Here is a 19,044-nt window from a genome sequence, read left to right as displayed (position 1 = left end):
GTAGTTTTGATTGTTCGTGCTCTTTGTGTCTGAGCTGGAATTATACAACTTACCCAAGTTTGCTAAGTCAGTCATGTTCAAAAATTTGCCAGTCGTTGACTGTGACTGTTTTTTAGCCTGATTTCATGAGTCCTGGTTCCTCTCTTGCATCTCCACCTTTATGTTTAGCTGTAAGGTACTCACAAAACTGTCTGCAGCCATTACTGTTATAGAAGACACTATTAATATTTTTCTTAAACAACAGAGAAGACATTCGTGATGACTACATGTATGCAAAATGAGGCCATGTTTATAAATGTGATCATGTTTTCTTTACTCCAAAGAAGGCTGATTGATGGAAACTTGGTATATAATACAATGGTTCTTAAACTCAGTCCTGAGCACACCATGTCACTGCAGGTTTTACAAAATGTAAATGTATTATAGTATTTGTTAAATTTATCTATAGGTACTGTTTAAATGAAGGTCAAATCTTGATATGCCCACAAATGTTAAAGAAAATGTATTGTGTGTGTTGTACTTAATTTTTAACATGACTGTTGCTTTAAATGCTTGCTTCTCTTTTGTTATTTACCTATTAATGTGGCTTCATTCTGTGTTATTTGCTCCCTTAATTATATCCTAAAAGTGAAAATTAATAATCAGCAGAACAGACACCTGAGCAAACGACACTGAAGGCTGAAAGACTATGACTATTTTAGTGTGAAATCCACTAATGTGCTCATCAGTAAATAGCTTAAATGACCAGAACACCACAATGAAATCATGATGATAATAATTATAAAAACAATGTTAAAAAAAAAACACTAAACTATCCGTTTAACATAAATACTTGTTACATTCTAATAAAAATGTACCAAACTGGGAAATAACAGCTTACTTGCCACAATTAGGCTAAAAGCCCAATTAAAAACAAAAATTGGTTGCAGCAATAGCCTGCAGTTGCATGGCATCACCAGGATTGAGTTGAGAATGTCTGGCATAATAAATACATATGTATAGGACATTTAACAATATATGTAAATATATTTAATTTGGAATCTTAGCTGTTGTACATAATCTGTTAAAACAACGACTCCTTCAATAGGCACATTCTCTGTTAGGACTTTATGCTTCCTATGAGCTTTATGATACTGCATTAAGGAAAACTGGTTTGGAGTCATTTGGTTACCATGTGTGTAAAGAAAAGTACTTCTGTATTATAATGTATTATAAAATTGTACTTCTATTTAAGTGCATTTATCATGGGTTTTCTCATTAGTTTACAGAATGAGATATAGAATTGTTGTGTGCCATTTCCTCAAGGCAGTGTTACACTTTTAATATACAAATTGAAGATTTTTTTTTTTTCTTTTGCACTGTGTGATGTTGGTATTATTATAATGCCATGTTGTGTCTTTTGATTCTAAAAACAGAAGGACAGGTGTATTGTTTTGTATGTTTATTTTACAAAGTTAAAAAAGTGAATCAGTTGAATGCAGCATGATGGTTGTAATTATTTATTTTTGTATTACAATTGTCTTGTTATATATTTTGTTTTTAAGTCACATTATGCAAAATACTAGAATGTATTGTGAACCTCTGAGGTTTAAGTATGAGAAGATGCATACCATTTATCTTTTGAAAATATTAAATTGCTCTTTTTTGCAAAAAACTTTGCATTTTTATCAACTTTATTGTGCTGTCAGTTCTTTAAAATTTCCATCGTATTTTGTTTGTTCCCTGCATTTGCAAGTTAAGTGTTTGTAGTACATAAACACACATTTGAAAGGAATGTTTGTAGCAAGTGCATTTTTAGTTATGGTTTTAATAAAAAGATGCTTTTTACATTTCCGATTGATATCTTTTTGATGGTATAACTGAGCAGGTATTGTAAATGTGAAAAAATAAGATGTCTTTCAAGTGATGGGTTGATACTTTCGAAGTGCAAAGGGTTAAAAAGGCAATCTTGGTAGTACCACCATTAAGTGCATAGTATATTTTCATTTTTCTTCACTTAATCTGGTTTTACTTGTCAATTAATCGACAATCAGAATCGGATCCATATTCCTTCCTAATCCTGCACACGTCTTTGAAACATTTTAAGTCACAAATGTTAACGAAAACTTGTTAGGTACTGAAATATGATCATTATACCAAACTAAAATAAGCTTTTAGAATAATTGTGCTTTTATTTGAACACACACCAAGTCCTTAAACATTATATAAATAAAGTGTGTGGAATGAATAATGTACTGATGCTATCATCATGTTAGGCTGCAGTTAATACATGTTACTTTGTCAAGTTATTTAAATATTCAGTTTAAAGTAGGATATTATTATTGTGTTACAGTGGTTAGCTCTGCTGCCTCACATCTCCAAATCCTGGATGAGACACTGTTTCTATGAAGTGCCTGCATAACATTTTTAGTGGGTACATCTGATTTCCTACCACATCTTGAGGCCATTCATCTTAGGTGAACTGGTGACTCTGAGCTACATCCACAGACAGTTCCAACTTTGCATCTAATTCTGTCTAGTATTGGCTCAGAGTCTGGTGGAAGATTTGGGGACATCTTAATGCTAGGTTCTTTCTCAGTGGTATTTTAGTGTCCATATCCTGGCATATTAGTAGATCTTTCCTGAAACAGAATGCATTGTGCTAGATACTTGATTCCTGCAAGCAACATAGACTAATTATCTAATTTAGGTTAATACATGGATGAAGGATCTTTTTTCAGTCTAAATGAAAATTCAGTTTAGAAGTCATCTCTGCCAAAACATTCACAGCCTTCACATTAATTAACATATTCAATTCCAATGTTGTATCTGAAAAGCTTATTTTGCATTAGGCACATGATACTTGAGATTTGTTATTTTCTGAATTTAATTAGCAGATTGAGATGGCTGTTTTAAAATATTTCAGTAAACAATTTTTATTTGGAATCAGCCAGAGTTTCCAGTATATGTCTCTAGTTCTTGTTCATAAGAAGTATTTACTAGAAATACCTTTAAAAACATTTTGTAGAGGCATTAAAAAACAATAACACTCAACATTAACTGTTAGGTCTGTGAGTAAGGATTGCATTCTTTTTGAAATGTGTTTTATTATATAGAAGTAATATAACTGTTTATGTATTTTTCAGCAAATGCTTATAGTTCCCAGCAGTCAGGTAGCCACCTGAAATCTCCAACTCCTCCTCCATCTAAGAGTCAGAGCCTCTCTCGTAAACACTCAGAACTGAATCAAGTAAACCTGCTTTCACCATCTGCTCTTTCACCAGTGGGATCCTCACAGAGTGAGTTTTACTGTTACTTATTTTGAAAATTTATGACAGCAGCATACAAATATCTCTTCTTATGTCACAGCTTTATTTATTCTTAGACTTGCTGTATTTATACAATTACTCAGAGGTGGATATCTACTCAAAAAGTTTTCTGTCATGCATATGGTTATTTCCCCAGAGTGAAATAGGGCAACTGACAGGCAATTACTACTGGAATTGTATTCCTTTTGCTACATCAGTTAGAGTGAATAGTGTTTCTGTTCCTATGTTTGTTTTTTTCTGTAGATGTTAAATGTACTTTTCTCAAATATTTAATAAATTCTCCAAACTCTGTACCAAGAATATTAAATGAGCTATTTTTTCCAGATATGATGTTTGGTGGCAGTTTCACTTACATTAGACTTCTTTTAATATTAAAGTTTTCTTCCTCCTTTTATTATTTTTTTTTATTCACTGGAAAATTAACTTTACCTGTACTTACCATGGAGACTTCTTCCTTCATTGATGCATGTTCCAGTATCTGCGGGGGTAGATTTTTTTTTTTTTTTTAACAATTTAAAATAATTTTATTTTTAATATTTCCCCCAAATTCTCTTAGCAGTGATCTCATATAGTGATCTGGGGTTTCATTTTTAAAACTTTGCATGGATTTGAGTGTAAACTTAGTGTTCAACAAAAATATGAAAATGTATATGCCAAAAAAATCAGATTTCTAAAACGTAGTGTATGTACATTTCTGTGCAATTTACCTGTGAAAATGACAATGATCTTTATAGATGTGGATATGTAAATGTAACTCGAACCCTGAAACAATATGAACTGTACTAATCAATCTTGTACATATATGAAGTCATGATGCTGCAGGTATTTATTGGCTGGTAAAGCCTCCCACATAAAATTTTGAGACACCACCACCTGCATCTGTGGTGTGCTCAGCATGGCATTGAAGTGAGGGGTCAAGGAAAGACATACGGTGCCAGCATTTGAGAAGGTAGCCACTGTCTCCTGGCACATGTAATGATATGATTGTGTTACAATGAATAGTATAGGCCATATGAAAAACTGAGGGTTCAGCCGGTTATCTTACCAACATGCCAGCCGCCATGTACCACCTCATGTGCCAAAGGTACTTTGCCTCAAATAAATGAATCATGAGTTGACCCAGGCCACCGAGCCACAACATTTGTCAGTCTCATCTTAGCATCATAAGTGACTTACTGTATGTGTTAATTGAAAGTCTCTGCTTATGGTTAACAAAAGCAGCTTTATTCTCTCTAGGTGCCCTTATTGCAGTGTGAGTGCAGTCAGTTGCCACAGTTATGTTATGAAAACCAGGAAAATTGAAAATTATCTTTTTATGTTGGCAAAAACATGTTTTATATTTGTACATCCACAACACCATACGAAAACTGAACTTAGTGACTCGTCAGCCAGTTTATGCCTTGTAGCACAGTGGCCATGACAGAGTGAGGCTTGGATGAGATATCCCTCACCTGTCAGACAGTTGAGAAATACTAGTAGGTAGCAGATATAAACTGACAAAAAAGCAAAGTTCTTCGGTGCCTATAAACAAAATTGCCCCTCTTAAAAGGGAACTAAAACACAGTCTATATGTCATAGCGTTCCCTTTTGAGATGTAATATGTTTGTCATTTTAAACCACATTCTAATAAAGGCTTGATGATATTAATTACTTTACATGTAAGGTGTCATTTAGCTGGTTGACATTTTTCAGTTTCCTGAAACCGGTCAGAGCTGCCGTAAATAGATGCAAGTTCTCCTGTCATGTTTTCCTTTATAAATCCGTACTTTTATATGGAAAGCTACTTATGCACATTTCAGGTATCTTTTTATATGTATGCTAAGTTTTATAAATCTGACCCATGCAATTTATAACTAACGTAGTGATCTGAGGTTATTTGTAATTAATGAGAGCTAGTTGGTTGAATTAAGTTGTCATGGAAGCAACAACAGACATGTATCAAATTGTTAATTTACTTTTATTAACTGCTTTTATTAATCAGTCATACTTTACAAGAATTGCACAATTCTGCTTCATTACAGGAATGAGTCGGACAGTGAAAAATGTCTGATTTCTGATACAGAGTACTTTGTATTTCAAAAAGTAAAAAGTGGTGGAGTGTATCAACCACTATAGCTCCTGGTTTTCTTACTCAAAATCCAGTTTCAACATTTAAGAAATAGATAGTTTGAACTTGTCCTCGGTGTGGGTTTGGGGGTGGTAACTTGGCTTTTTACAGAAGCTTTTTTTAAATAAATAATTGGAAACAAAAGGAAAAGCAGTGGGAAGTATGGTACGTTTGTGTAAGAAGTTTAAGTCATTCAATATTATCTCCCAATAACTATAAAGAATGAATACATTATGGTATCATTAATGCTTTTAGCACATGTTTTTGGCATGTGTTACTTTTCTTATTTAAGAAATACTTATTTAGTTAGATGTTTGCTTTGTTGTTTTAAATAGTTTACTTTTAAATTGAGAACAGGCTTCTCTGCCAATGAATGGTATATTTAGATTATTTCTCCTTTATGTTGTTGTTCTCATATGAAGTGGCTGTTCTGGTAAAAAAGTAAAAGAAATTAGGAAAAAAACAAAGTTGTTATACAGGTGCGAGCAAACATAAATTGAACTTGATTGGTTATTTCTGTAAGAAGAGAATGAAGGTAGAATGACTAAACATTTATTTAGTGAAGATAGGAAATCAGCACTAGGAAGAAACTGGTCTGTGTTAATATGTGGTTTGAAAGAAAGCCAGCAATATTAATGGTACAATACAACCAAGTTTAGGAAACACTGAGCGTGACAAATGAAATATCCATGAAATTAGCAATGTTTTTTTGTATATAGTTGTTGTCTTGTATTACTAGTCATTATACCCCAGCGTTTCTACAGGAGCACCTTCTGGACCACTGCTTGAAAGAATTCAAAAGTAAAAAAAAAAATATGTATGTATGCTTGTAAGTTGTTATTTTCTATAAAAATGTATTCCTTCAGAATTGTTATATAAACCTACAGATAAATTATTGGATTCAATATAAAGCTGTCAAGAAAAAAGTGCTTTTATTTTATTCACATTTACCTCACTAAGCAATGAAGAGTATTGCATTCATATAAAAGATAAAATACATTTAAACAAATGCAGCATCCTGTTAAGATATTTTCTCCAAGCAGAAATGTTGATTCATAAACTGTCATTATTTATAAGAGGCCAAATAATTTTTTACCGTCTTGCATCCCTAACTTCCTAATTTTTGTCAAGTTTGCAGCTATGATTTGGGTACGCAACTGGCACTTCCTGATTTTTTTAATCTGAGAGTTACTCTCTCTATACTGCTCACTATTCAATTTCTTACCTAGCATCAGCAGAATAATGAAATCATCCATACATCCATTTTCTATCCCCGCTTTTCCCATTCAGGGTCTCGGGGTGGTGGAGCATATCCTGGCAGCAATGTGCGCAAGGCAGGACTACACCACGGACGAGATGCAAGTCCGTCACAGGGTACATTAATTGCCTTACCCTTTCTGCAGGCACTAATTCACGCACGGTTGATTTTCTGTTCTTGTGACTAACTCCTAAGAAAACTGATTTAATGCTTCTGTGTTGCTTCCAGCCGAAATGCAGAGAGCCCTTTTTGTGCAGGGTGGTTGGCTTCTGTTCATGGCATGTCATAAGATCACTATATCTTGTATCATCTTAATTATTGCCAAATGATAAGAGGGCAGGCTGCTTGCAATATTGATCAAGGCAAATATCTCTTACTGCCGTGAATTTTTTTTCTTTTTTTTTTTTTATCTTTTCTAAACAATAAGCAGAAATTCTTGCTTTAAGTGTATGTTGCTTTTTCCCCCTGTCAGTCTGTCCACATCAGACATGCTGTTGATCGTCTTTCCAGGTGTGCATTGTTGCATGTCATCTTACAGCCTTCTTCCTTTTTTATTTTAAGATATCTGAATGGAAAAAAAGTCCCAGAGGCTTTGCAGTGCAGGAACGGCTTTCATTATTTTGGTTTGGGGTTAACATTGGATAAATACAAAATGTGCAAATCGAAAATCATTTTGCTTGCTACATTTGGGTTACTTTAATTGTTTACAAAGCTTAAGTCTATCACTGAAATGTGTTTATTTGACCAATTAATTACACTATATTAGAATTTTGTTTGTTTTTTTTATTTTATTTTTTTTTAAATCAGTATTTGACTAGATGCCAGGATACTCATACCTCTAAAAGATAAAATGTGTAACACTATTATAGTTTTTCTAATATATTTAGTGATTTTAGATAGATACACCTACAAATACATACAGTACATACAAAATAACTATTTTAATTATCCGAATGATTTTTTAGTGAAGCTACCACAGTATTTCTACCCTCCCCATTATAATATGTTACATGAGGAAATTCATTTATAATGACTTAAGTACCCATAAAGCTGGTAGTAATTTTTAAGATAAATAATATACTAAATGTAATAGGAGTGTCAAAAATACTTCACTCCATATTACTTTGGCAATATTATAAAATTTGTTTTTATCCATGTTATTTCTAATTTTGCAGGATCTGGAACTCCCAAGCCATCTACTCCAACACCCACTAACACGCCATCATCTACTCCTCATCCTCCGGACATCCAAACGTCCACACCATCTATTACCCCATCGGCAACTCCCACACCACAGGACTCTTCAATGAACTCACAACCAGCCCTTTTGACATCTTTTGCCCAGCAGCAGATGGCACTGAGTCAGACTCTTCCAGTCATGACTATTCCATTGGCTACCATGGGTACCTCAATCACCACAGGCACATCTACATCTCAGGTCATGACTAGTCCAGCTGGCCTAAACTTCATCAATGTTGTTGGATCTGTGTGGTAAGGATATATTGAAATTAAAAAAAAAAAAAAAGCTTTTTTTTTATTACTCTTTATGTGTACTTGTGCCAGTTTTGGTGATATTTCAGACATTTTCTTCTCCATAGAAAATACAGTCATATGAAAAACTTTGGGAACCCCTCTCAGCCTACTTAATAATTTACTCTACTTTCAACAAAAAAGATAACAGTGGTATGTCTTTCATTTCCTAGGAACATCTGAGGTACTGGGGTGTTTTTCAAACGAAGATTTTTAGTGAAACAGTATTTAGTTGTATGAAATTAAATCAAATGTGAAAAACTGGCTGTGCAAAAATTTTGTTCCCCTTGTAATTTTGCTGATTTGAATGCATGTAACTGCTCAATACTGATTACTTGCAACACTAAATGGATTAGCTCATTAAGCCTTGAACTTCATAAACAGGTGTGTCCAATCATGAGAAAAGGTATTTAAGGTGGTCAATTGCAAGTTGTGCTTCCCTTTGACTCTCCTCTGAAGAGTGACAGCATGGGATCCTCAAAGCAACCCTCAAAAGATCTGAAAACAAAGACTGTTCAGTATCATAGTTTAGGGGAAGGATACAAAAAGCTATCTCAGAGGTTTAAACTATCAGTTTCAACTGTAAGGAATGTAATCAGGAAATGGAAGGCCAAAGGCACAGATGCTGTTAAACCCAGGTCTGGCAGGCTAAGAAAAATACAGGAGCGGCATATGCGCAGGATTGTGAGAATGATTACAGACAACCCACAGATCACCTTCAAAAACCTTCAAGAACATCTTGCTGCAGATGGTGTATCTGTACATCGTTTACAATTCAGCACAATTTGCACAAAGAACATCTGTATGGCAGGGTGATGAGAAAGAAGCCCTTTCTGTACTCGCACCACAAACAGAGTCGCTTGTTACAATACAATACAGTTTATTTTTGTAAAGCCCTAAATCACACAGGAAGTGCCGCAATGGGCTTTAACAGGCCCTGCCTTTTGACAGCCCCCCAGCCTTGACTCTCTAAGACAAGGAAAAACTCCCAAAAAAACCTTGTAGGGAAAATGGAAGAAACCTTGGGGAAGGCAGTTCAAAGAGAGACCCCTTTCCAGGTAGGTTGGGTATGCAGTGGGTGTCAAAAGAAGGGGGTCAATACAATACACAGAACAGAACAAATCCTCAATACGGCATAAAAATAAAAATTTTAGAAGTATGGAGAAGAATTTTACAGTAGGTGATATCATATAATGAGATTTGGATATTTTTAGAGTCCTGGAGACCTCATCCATCAAGCTGCCTCCCCCATTTGGCCATTCCACGGCTGAAACAGTGCTGGACCAGCCAATCCGATGAAAGGACCCCTTTCCCATGATTCCTGCGATCCTCCATCAGGGATGACTTTACCATAGGCAGGCAAACAACTTGGCAGGTGGGCGTGGCACCAATGCCACATTTGAGTACCGAGAAAGAAACAGAATAGGTGAGGGTTAGTATTCAAATATAACTATCATGTTACTTATGTTTTAGTGCTAATGACTAACAACAGAGATGCAGTATGTACAGTTAATCAGCAGCTCTAGTCAGGATATGCTAAACTGAAGTAGTGAGTCTTCAGCCGGGATTTAAAGGCTGAGACCAAGGGGCATCTCTTATAGAAGCAGGAAGACCATTCCACAGTTTAGGGGCCCTGTAACTAAAAGCTCGACCTCCCACTGTTATTTTATTAATCCTTGGAATCCTAAGCAGACCGGCATCTTGAGATCTTAATGTGCTCAGGTTTGTAAGTCATGATAAGTTCAGACAAGTAAGCGGACCTTGGCCATTTAATGCTTTATATGTTAAAAGGAGGATTTTGAAATCTGCCCTAAACTTAACTGGGAGCCAGTGTAAGATTTAAGAACTGGAGTTATGTGTTCATATTTTCTTGTTCTTGTAATAATTCTTGCAGCGCATTTTGGATTAACTGGAGGCTGTATAAGAACAGTTTGAACAGCCAGTGAACACCGCATTGCAGTAGTCAATCCTACTAGAGATAAATGCATGAATTAATTTCTCAATCCTGTTTATTTAGAAAGCCCTTAATTTCCTAACATTTTTAAGATGGAAAAACATGTTTTGGACAACTTTGTAATATGCTTTAAATGACATGCTAGAGTCAAAGATAACTCCTAGATTGCGGGCTGATTCAGTAAAATTAATTGGGATTCCAACTGAGTTAAATGATGACAAAATATTGCTGTGATCAGCGTCATTCCCTCCAACAATTAACATCTCTGTTTTATCTGTATTTAAAGACAAGTAGTTCTCATTCATCCATTCCTTTAATTCACTAACACAACTAATTAAAGACAACATCGGAGAAACTTCATTTGATTTAAATGAAAGGTATAACTGGGTGTCATCTGCATACGAGTGAAAATTAACATTATGTTTCCTAATGAGAGATCCCAGTGGAAGCATGTAAAGTGAAAACAGTAAAGGTCCCAGTACTGAGCCCTGGGACACCATATTGAACTTCTGTGTATAATGATGGAGTACTGTCAGCACATTTCTGTACATATTGGAATCGATTTGATAAATAAGAACTAAACCAAGCGAGCACGGGCCTGTAAGCCCAACATCATTTTCTAGCCTGTGCAGTAAAATAGAATGGTCAATGGTGTCAAATGCTGCACTTAAGTCCAACAACATAATTACAGTGGAGTTTCCTTCATCAGAGGATATCAGAATGTCATTTACAACCCGTGTTAGTGCGTTTCTGTACTATGACCAGTGCGAAAACCAGACTGGAATTTCTCAAATAAATTGTAATGCGTAAGGTGTGACTGAAGCTGACTGGCGACTACTTTTCTAGTATTTTAGAGAGAAATGGTAAATTTGAAATAGGCCTATAATTATTTAGTATGTGTGGGTCTAGGTCTGACTTTTTAAGTAATGGTTTAATGACTGACACTTTTAGTGCATCAGGTACTGTGCCATGCAATAATGAACTATTGATAATGTTTAGAATAGGCTGCAAGAACATCCATTGCACTTTTACTAGTTTTGTTGGCACTGGATCTAGGGAACAAGTAGTGGGCTTCATTTTAGAAATTAAAGTTAAGACTTCCTGCTCAGTTACAGGATTAAAATTACTAAAGTGCTGAATGCAATGTGAGACAGGGTCTGCTAAGCTAGTATTTGGTTTGTACTGTGATGCTGAGATCTGGGATGTTATATTTTTAATTTTCTCATTGAAGAAGTTCATAAAGTCTGTACTGCTAATATCTGTTGGTATTTTGTACTGTTCATCTGAATTCCCATTTGTTAATTTAGCCACTGTTCTAAACGTACCCAGGATTTTATTATTGCTATCTATTAATGTAGAATAGTATTCTGAGCGAGCTTTAAAGAGGGCTTTTTTATATTTATTAACACTCTCTGTCCATGCAATTTGAAAGACATGTAGCTTTGTTGTTCTCCATCTGCGCTCCAGTTTTCGACACTCTAATTTAAGAGCTTGAGTGTTTTCATTAAACCAGGGAGAGTTTCTATGTGCTTTGATCACTTTTGTTTTAAGGGAGCCACTGTGTCCAGAGCATCTCTCAAGGTCACGTTATAATGTGATGTTAGCTGATCTAAATTGTTTTCCACGTTTACATTTGATGTTAACTGATCTAAATGGTTTTCCACAATTACACTGTACATACTCAAGGTATCTATAAATTTTGAAGCAGAATTACAATCTAGATGTCGCACTGTCTTTGTTTTAATCTGTGAGTGCGTTGGCAAGGGCAGAACTAAATCAAATGTAATTAAGAAGTGATCGGAAATAACTTCATTTAATGGAATAATATTTAAAATTTGAATTTCAACTTATAATTAAATCTAATGTGTGGTTATGATTATGAGTTGGACCTTCAACAATCTGACAAGATCTTACTGAATTTAACAAATAAGTAAAACATTTACTAAAAGTGTCAGTTTCCACATCAATGTGTACATTAAAATCCCCTATCAGTACGACGTGAACATTTTATAATTTATAGCCAAATCAGATAGAAGGTTGCTAAATTCAGTCATGAACAATGAATATGGCCCTGGTGGTCTGTAGACTAGCACTATAATTGTGTTGGAATCTGTTTTAATATTTAAAATGAATGCCTCAAAGGATGTAAAGTTGCCTACATTTTTAGAAGTGATTTGCGTTTGTTGTATGCAAATGCTCATTTAGACAAGCCAGATTCATTTTGGAACAAAGTGCTTTGGACTGATGAGACAAAAATTGAGTTATTTGATTATAACAAAAGCGCTTTCCAAGAAGAACACTGCATTCCAAGAAAAACTCCTGCTACCTACTGTCAAATTTGGTGTAGGTTCCATCATGCTGTGTGGCTAGTTCAGGGACTGGGGCCCTTGTTAAAGTTGCGGGTCGGATGAATTCAATCCAACATCAACATATTCTTCAGGATAATGTTCAAGCATCAGTCACAAAGTTGAAGTTACACAGGGGTTGGATATTCCAACAAGACAATGACCCAAAACGCAGTTCGAAATCTACAAAAGCATTCATGCAGAGGTAGAAGTACACTGTTCTGGAGTGGCGGTCACAGTCCCCTGACTTGAATATCATCAAAAATCTATAGGATGATTTGAAGAAGGCTGTCCATGCTCGGCAGCCATCAAATTTAACTGAACTGGAGAGATTTTGTATGGAAAAATGGTCAAAAATACCTACATCAAGAATTCAGACACTCCACAAAGGCTATAGGAGGCGTCCAGAGGCTGTTATATCTGCAAAAGGAGGCTCAGCTAAGTGTTGATGTAATATCTTTGTTGGGGTGCCCAAATTTATGCACCTGTCTAATTTTGTTATGATGAATATTGCATATTTTCTGTTAATCCAATAAACTTAATGTCACTGCTGAAATACTACTGTTTCCGTAAGGCATGTCTTTTATTAAAGGGAAGTTGCTACTTTGAAAGCTCAGCCAAAGAGAAACAAAAATACAAAAGAATTAAGAGGGGTTCCCAAACTTTTTCATATTACTGTATTTATTAATTAAAAAATGCATTTATGTTTACATTTTTATATTGTTAGCATTAGTTTTTAACTCTTAGTCTTTTAATAAAAAAACGCAGTTAATATACATAACCTTGCAAGAATCATATTAGCATTTATTCCAATGAGAGTAGAATTGTGTGTTTTGATAAGGGCAAGAACTTGGTGATTGTAAGGCACAAGTTAGAAGAATATTTTGTAAAGAATGCCGCTCCATTTCAAAATTATTTGAAGCATGCGGAAGGAAGCCAGAGTGCTTAGGAATTAATTAATGTGGACAAAAAGTAAATATACAAATGGCACAGAAATTAGGTCCATGGAAATTTATAAGTTGTGAGGCTGCAGTACAATAACCACTACACCGGTTTAAAATGTGTTTTAAGAGTCTGCAAAATGACATTTTCTCAAATACTAATTTTTAAGACACAAAGACATATGCATAGCAGAATAGTAGCCTATAAAAGTATAGTCTAACTACAGTGAACATGTCAGTGTGTAACAATCGGGTCCGATTTCATTAGTAACTAGTCAGAGAGCTATAAAAAGAAAAGCACGATAGCTTTAAAATTAAAACCGACACATATACAGTGTATGACTGTTTGATTAGAAATAATTTAATTATTTAAAGAAATAACTGCCTTTAATAAGTAGGGCTGCAACGATGAGTTGACGTAATTCACGACGTTGACTACAAAAAAATCGTCGACGCAGATTTTTTATTGTTGACAGAACCTTCAATAGAGGCTCTAGTCACAAAGAACCACATTGGTTTTTGTAACTGCAATGCACTGCATGAACATCTGGGGGCAGTATCATTTGTTGTTGTTTGTCAAGACTTCACACAGTCCTACCAACGAAGAACATCTGAGGAGAAGAATGTAAAGGAAAATAAACGTGGTTGCAATGGCGAGTTGGATAGAGGAGGGGGAAGTAGATGGAAAAAATTGAGACAGAAACTTTATAAAGTGTGGGAGCACTTCACCGAAAAAGAAAAAAAAAGTTGAATGCAGATTATGCATTGTTTTCATGGCAGCACCACTGTGATGCATGAGCATCTGAAACGCAAGCATCCTGGAGCTGTGATGCCGCTGTCTCTTGAGAATTTAAGCTGGCACTGTTAGTTAGGGTCAGATCAGGAGGGCAGGGAGATGGTGAACGAGACTGAGAAAATAAAAGTGAAAAAAGCTAATTTTTACAAGTAACAACGTTACACCCGATCTGTTAGTTTTCAAATAATATTGCATTAGTGCGATGATATTTTCTGATTGGTACTATTCAGGTCATACAATGATTTCTTCAAAATGTCACATATATTTGTTTCTTTATTTTGCCCCGGTGCTGCACGCTGACACCAGAAGGCGTGAGCTTATTCAGTGCTAGCAGGAGCACGCAGGTGGCTGGTTGCTTGCTTAACAAGCTTGACCTGGCGGCGATCAAAGCACATGTACTGTGCAAGGCATTATTTGTTTAATTGTCTTTGTCTTGATTTGTGTTTGTAGCGCACCCCAAATGATGAGTGGATCTAATCCCATGTTGGGCTGCAACCCTGGAACTATCACCTCTACAGGAATCAATCTCAGTGGGATTTTGCCTTCTGGAGGACTTGTGCCTGGTGCATTACCAACTATGCAGTCTGGAGCACAAGCAGGTTAATGTTGTTTGCATTTTATGAGCTTTTCTTTTAAAATCTGTTGCATTACAGTTTTCTGCTACCTTTTGTCGCCTTTACTGAAGAAATTGTAAATGTTTTCTTCTATGAAATGTCACAAAAAATAAGTTTTTTATTACAATTTCCATATGTGGAAAATACATTTCCTTTTATGAACAAGGACATGTCTTAACATTTTGCAGCTTGTTAGTGCTGTTACATGCATCTGAAAGTTATACACATTACATAATTGAATATGCTCTATATTACAATGGACTGTGTACTGTCCCCTTCCCATCTTAAGTCCTGTGCAGAGCTTTAAAAGGGTAAGTTCAGTATTTTTGAGGTCTGTTATTTTTCACTATTATAGCATAATTAATTTGCTCCAGCAACTGGTGAACCTAAATAAATACTCCACCCAGAAATTACATATTTATAATGTGATACTTACTTATGTAGTTTGTAGTGGTGGCTAAGAAAAATGTAAGCTCATGTTTTCATGCAGACTGGAGATAAAAGTGTTTAATAGAAGCCAGTAGCTACCAGTGCTGTACACCTGCATTGAAGACAGGACTTGACCGAGTGAGAGAAAGATTTTTAATTATAAAACTCAATCCCATGCTTTAGTTTCCTGTTTATGATGTGTGCTGATTATTCCAGAAGTATATAATGTAATTAACAATATTTTAGCAAAGAAAATGCTTTTTGCATATTTTATGCATCTGACTCTATAGATGACATGTGGATTGGACATCATGGGTAATGTGAGATATCTTTTTATTATTATTATTATTGTTACTTTTTTTCATGGACATTTTTTACCGTGTTTGACATTGTACAGGGTTGGTCAACCATGGCTTCTGTTATATCAGTAATATATTTCTGTATGAAAACGTGAGATTATTTTTTTTTCCCCCCTCAGCCATCACTACAAATTACATGGGGAAAGTAATATATAAAAAGTATCATTTTTGGCTGGAGTATTCCTTTAAATGAAGCCGTTATTTCTGAATTTAAAAGGTGTCTCCTAGCAGCTTACAATAGCGGTCTGTGATACAGCAGAGGAAACATGCAACAAAAGCCATAAAACTTACTGAATGCATAAACTTTGAAGCGATTTTAATTTCAGAAAACATGTGTTCCACATCACTGAGGTATTCTTATGAAAACAAAACAAAGTATATTATTTTTAATCACAGATTCTGTGCACTGTCCTACTGGAAGGGAGAATACATGTTCTCTGCTTTGTGGGTATAGTTCTTAAGTAAATAATAATCAGTATAATGGAAGTTAATGATGCAACCTGGAAGCACTGAGGTTGAATATAACAAACAAAGCTCATATCTGTAGTTGTTTAGAACAGTATTTCCTTTGAGCTGACATTTTTCAAATATTTGCATAATGGAGATGCAAAAAAAATATTAGGAGTGAAACAGGCAATGGTTACACTGTAACAGATGTGCCTATGGGATGTGGGAGGAAAACTGGAGAACCCAGAAAATCCCAACACAAGCAGTGGTGAATGTGTGAAGTCTACACAGTCTCTTGGAGTAGGAGAGGGGAAAAAAAGCAAAAGTACCTATTTTCTAGCATTTAGCACCTTAGGAAATGAAATAGACACTGCAGTGTCATATTTTATTGAAAAGAGAATTTAAATAAAATATTGTAGTATATAAATGAAAGCAGCTAACCGATATCATCTAAAATAAAGCATAAAATCAAGAAACCATACAAGATGAGGAGACAGGGTTGTGTTAGTTTTTAGGATATGTTTTGGTATTATAAATCACCCAGTACCCTTTCCTGGGTTTGTGCAAAAAAAGGCCAAAATAGGAATTTAGGAGACAATTATTTTTAAGAGTGATTCTCTTGTTTTAGCCTACCTTAACCTCACAATAACGTGTGTCTGTCCTCTATGCTGTTAAGGGACTAGAGCAGCACCACTGTTCTGTGGGAGGGCAGCATCACTGATGCTTCATTTAGCCTAACTCTGGTCTTAAACAAAGAAAAGAAATCAAAGTTCTCTACTATTTTTAGGTTTACTTTTTAAAGGTTCAGACAGAACAGTGAAAATGTCAGAAACCAAGATATTTCAACGCAAGGTTTCTCTGCTGTTGAAGCAAGCGTCACCACTGCTTTAGATAGTTGGCAACCTCTCCTCTCCCTCAGAGAAGTGCATCTGTGTCACAGCAAGTGACCAATATTTATGGTTTTAGATGATTGCACATTTTGTATAAGTGTATGGTATGATTCAACTAATGAAGATACAGTATATACTGAATATCCAAAGTGATAACGTTATGAAGAGCTAATTGTAAATTCCACAGTACCAGAATAAGACTTAAAGAGTTCCGCCAGCAAAGCAGTGCTAACAGAGTGCAGAACTCAATTTACCATTGGGGTATTTTCACACTAGTTTTAAATGTTGCATTTGTACTAACAAACTACTGATTTTACTCAGAAGTAGTTTTAAACCCTCCTTCTTAATGACCTAAACTGGTACCATGTCTTTTCTGATGTAACTGGTGACAGTGTTGCTTATGTCTTGTCACCGGTTCCTTTTCTTGTCTTAAGGATACTTTTCTGGCTATTGCTGCTTGAGCAAGTTTTTGCAGTTTAGGGTTTTACACAGGGTGAGATAACTCAAGAAGCCATTTGTATTTTTTGTGATAGTTTAAGATAATAAAACAATTTGATTGTTGAACTAGTTTTAACTCCCACTCACATTTTAAAAATCATTGTTTCTTTTTAATACATTTTTCTAAACCAGCATATCTTGAGGAAAGGGAATGAGAGCTGTGTCAAGCGATGATATCTACAGTTGTGGTTTCGGATCTTGAGGACATTTCTGTATCTTCATCTAATCTTATGCCACTCATACTGTTTTTCTTCTTTTTTGTAGTTTTTTCTGTGTTTGTGGGGGAGGGGGGGTACTTGTGTATCTGTCAGTCATATATATAAGTAATAGTTGTTAATGAATACTTTTTTTTTTTGAATTGTTTCCTTTTCCAATCAGTCTGACAAAGGGAATTTTCTTAAGTATCTATTTTCATATTCAGCTATAGTTTTGTTGCTCAAACTATTATGATACAGTTGTTACTGTTGATATTGAATTGATTAGATTGTTAGATACTGTACATTGCACTTTTTATGTACGTTTTAATAACCAGGTGTTCCTTTTGGTTTAAAAAATGCCTCAGGTCTTCGGCCCCTAAATCTACTTCAGGTAAGATTTTATTTAACATTCTGATGCATTAAATAAGTTGAATTTAACTGTTTTTTGAGGAAATCTATATCTCAAAAATTAAGCCCTGTCACAGTGTGAAGTATTTTCTTATTGGCTACTAATCCATGTTGTATGTATGTGTATGGGTCTGTATGTAAAGAACACTTAATGAAAGCCACTCACTGTGGGGTAAAATATAACATAGGAGCTTAAAGCATCAAAATAATATACGTGTTGACCTAAGATTATCACAAATTGATAATTAAAGTGTTCCTTTGTTTTATTATACATGTAGATTTTTTTACTAAACTTTTTTCACATTTAAAACTATAATTTTTGCACAATAATGAGACATCTCCACTCATCTTTTTTTGTTCTCTGGCTTCTGGGACAAGCTTAACCTCATCCTAATTGAGCACTTCTACAACTGAGGATTGTCCCTAACACAATATTTCAAGAAATTTGATTATTAGTCTGATTTTTTGTTTTCATATATAAAACTTGATTATGCATTGAGTTACTCAGGTATATGCAGTTTAACAAAGCTGTTCATTAATACTGTAACACATTAATCTACACATTTCCATTTACTTGTCTGTCTCTTGGTTCCATTAGTATTTTTAATTTTTTTGTAAACTGCCTTTAATGTCTAGTCATACTAACCCTAAACAGACAGATGTCAATGCATCCATTAACCATCACATGTAATGTCTTAACTCACTTTCTATTAATTCTTCTTGGCTTTCTACTTTTTGTTTAATGCCGTAGTAGTACCACTTTGTGTGATAAGAATTGTAAATAAACAAGAGTGATACAGTGACATCTGTCAGCAAGAGGCTGAAGTATAGTGGGGTTGAACCTTTAACATAATAAAAGCATGTGGTTTTGGGATAACCTTCTTTGTATGCTCCGAATTAAATACTGCACTGCTTGCTTTTATTACTGAGACCTTATTGTGTGATTACAGCAAATTCCTCAAA

At 35.0% G+C, this 19,044-nt stretch overlaps 1 protein-coding gene across 3 annotated transcripts in view; it reads left to right on the top strand.

Annotated features, from left to right (window-relative positions):
- Positions 1–19,044, top strand: part of supt20 (SPT20 homolog, SAGA complex component) — a 100,182-nt gene that overhangs the window by 67,093 nt on the left and 14,045 nt on the right. Inside the window, exons 18-22 of one of the 3 annotated variants that reach the window (XM_039745808.1) lie at positions 3,126–3,278; positions 6,706–6,789; positions 7,849–8,164; positions 14,690–14,838; positions 18,039–18,064. In XM_039745808.1, coding sequence (XP_039601742.1) covers positions 3,126–3,278; positions 6,706–6,789; positions 7,849–8,164; positions 14,690–14,838; positions 18,039–18,064 — 728 coding nt within the window. Of the gene's footprint in view, positions 1–3,125; positions 3,279–6,705; positions 6,790–7,848; positions 8,165–14,689; positions 14,839–18,008; positions 18,065–19,044 lie in introns of all 3 variants that reach the window. The other 2 variants (XM_039745807.1, XM_039745809.1) reach the window with 2 other exon arrangements.

The sequence above is a fragment of the Polypterus senegalus genome, chromosome 2, assembly GCF_016835505.1.
Source record: "Polypterus senegalus isolate Bchr_013 chromosome 2, ASM1683550v1, whole genome shotgun sequence".
Classification (NCBI taxonomy): domain Eukaryota; kingdom Metazoa; phylum Chordata; class Cladistia; order Polypteriformes; family Polypteridae; genus Polypterus; species Polypterus senegalus.
This window is presented reverse-complemented; position numbering and strand designations above follow the sequence as displayed.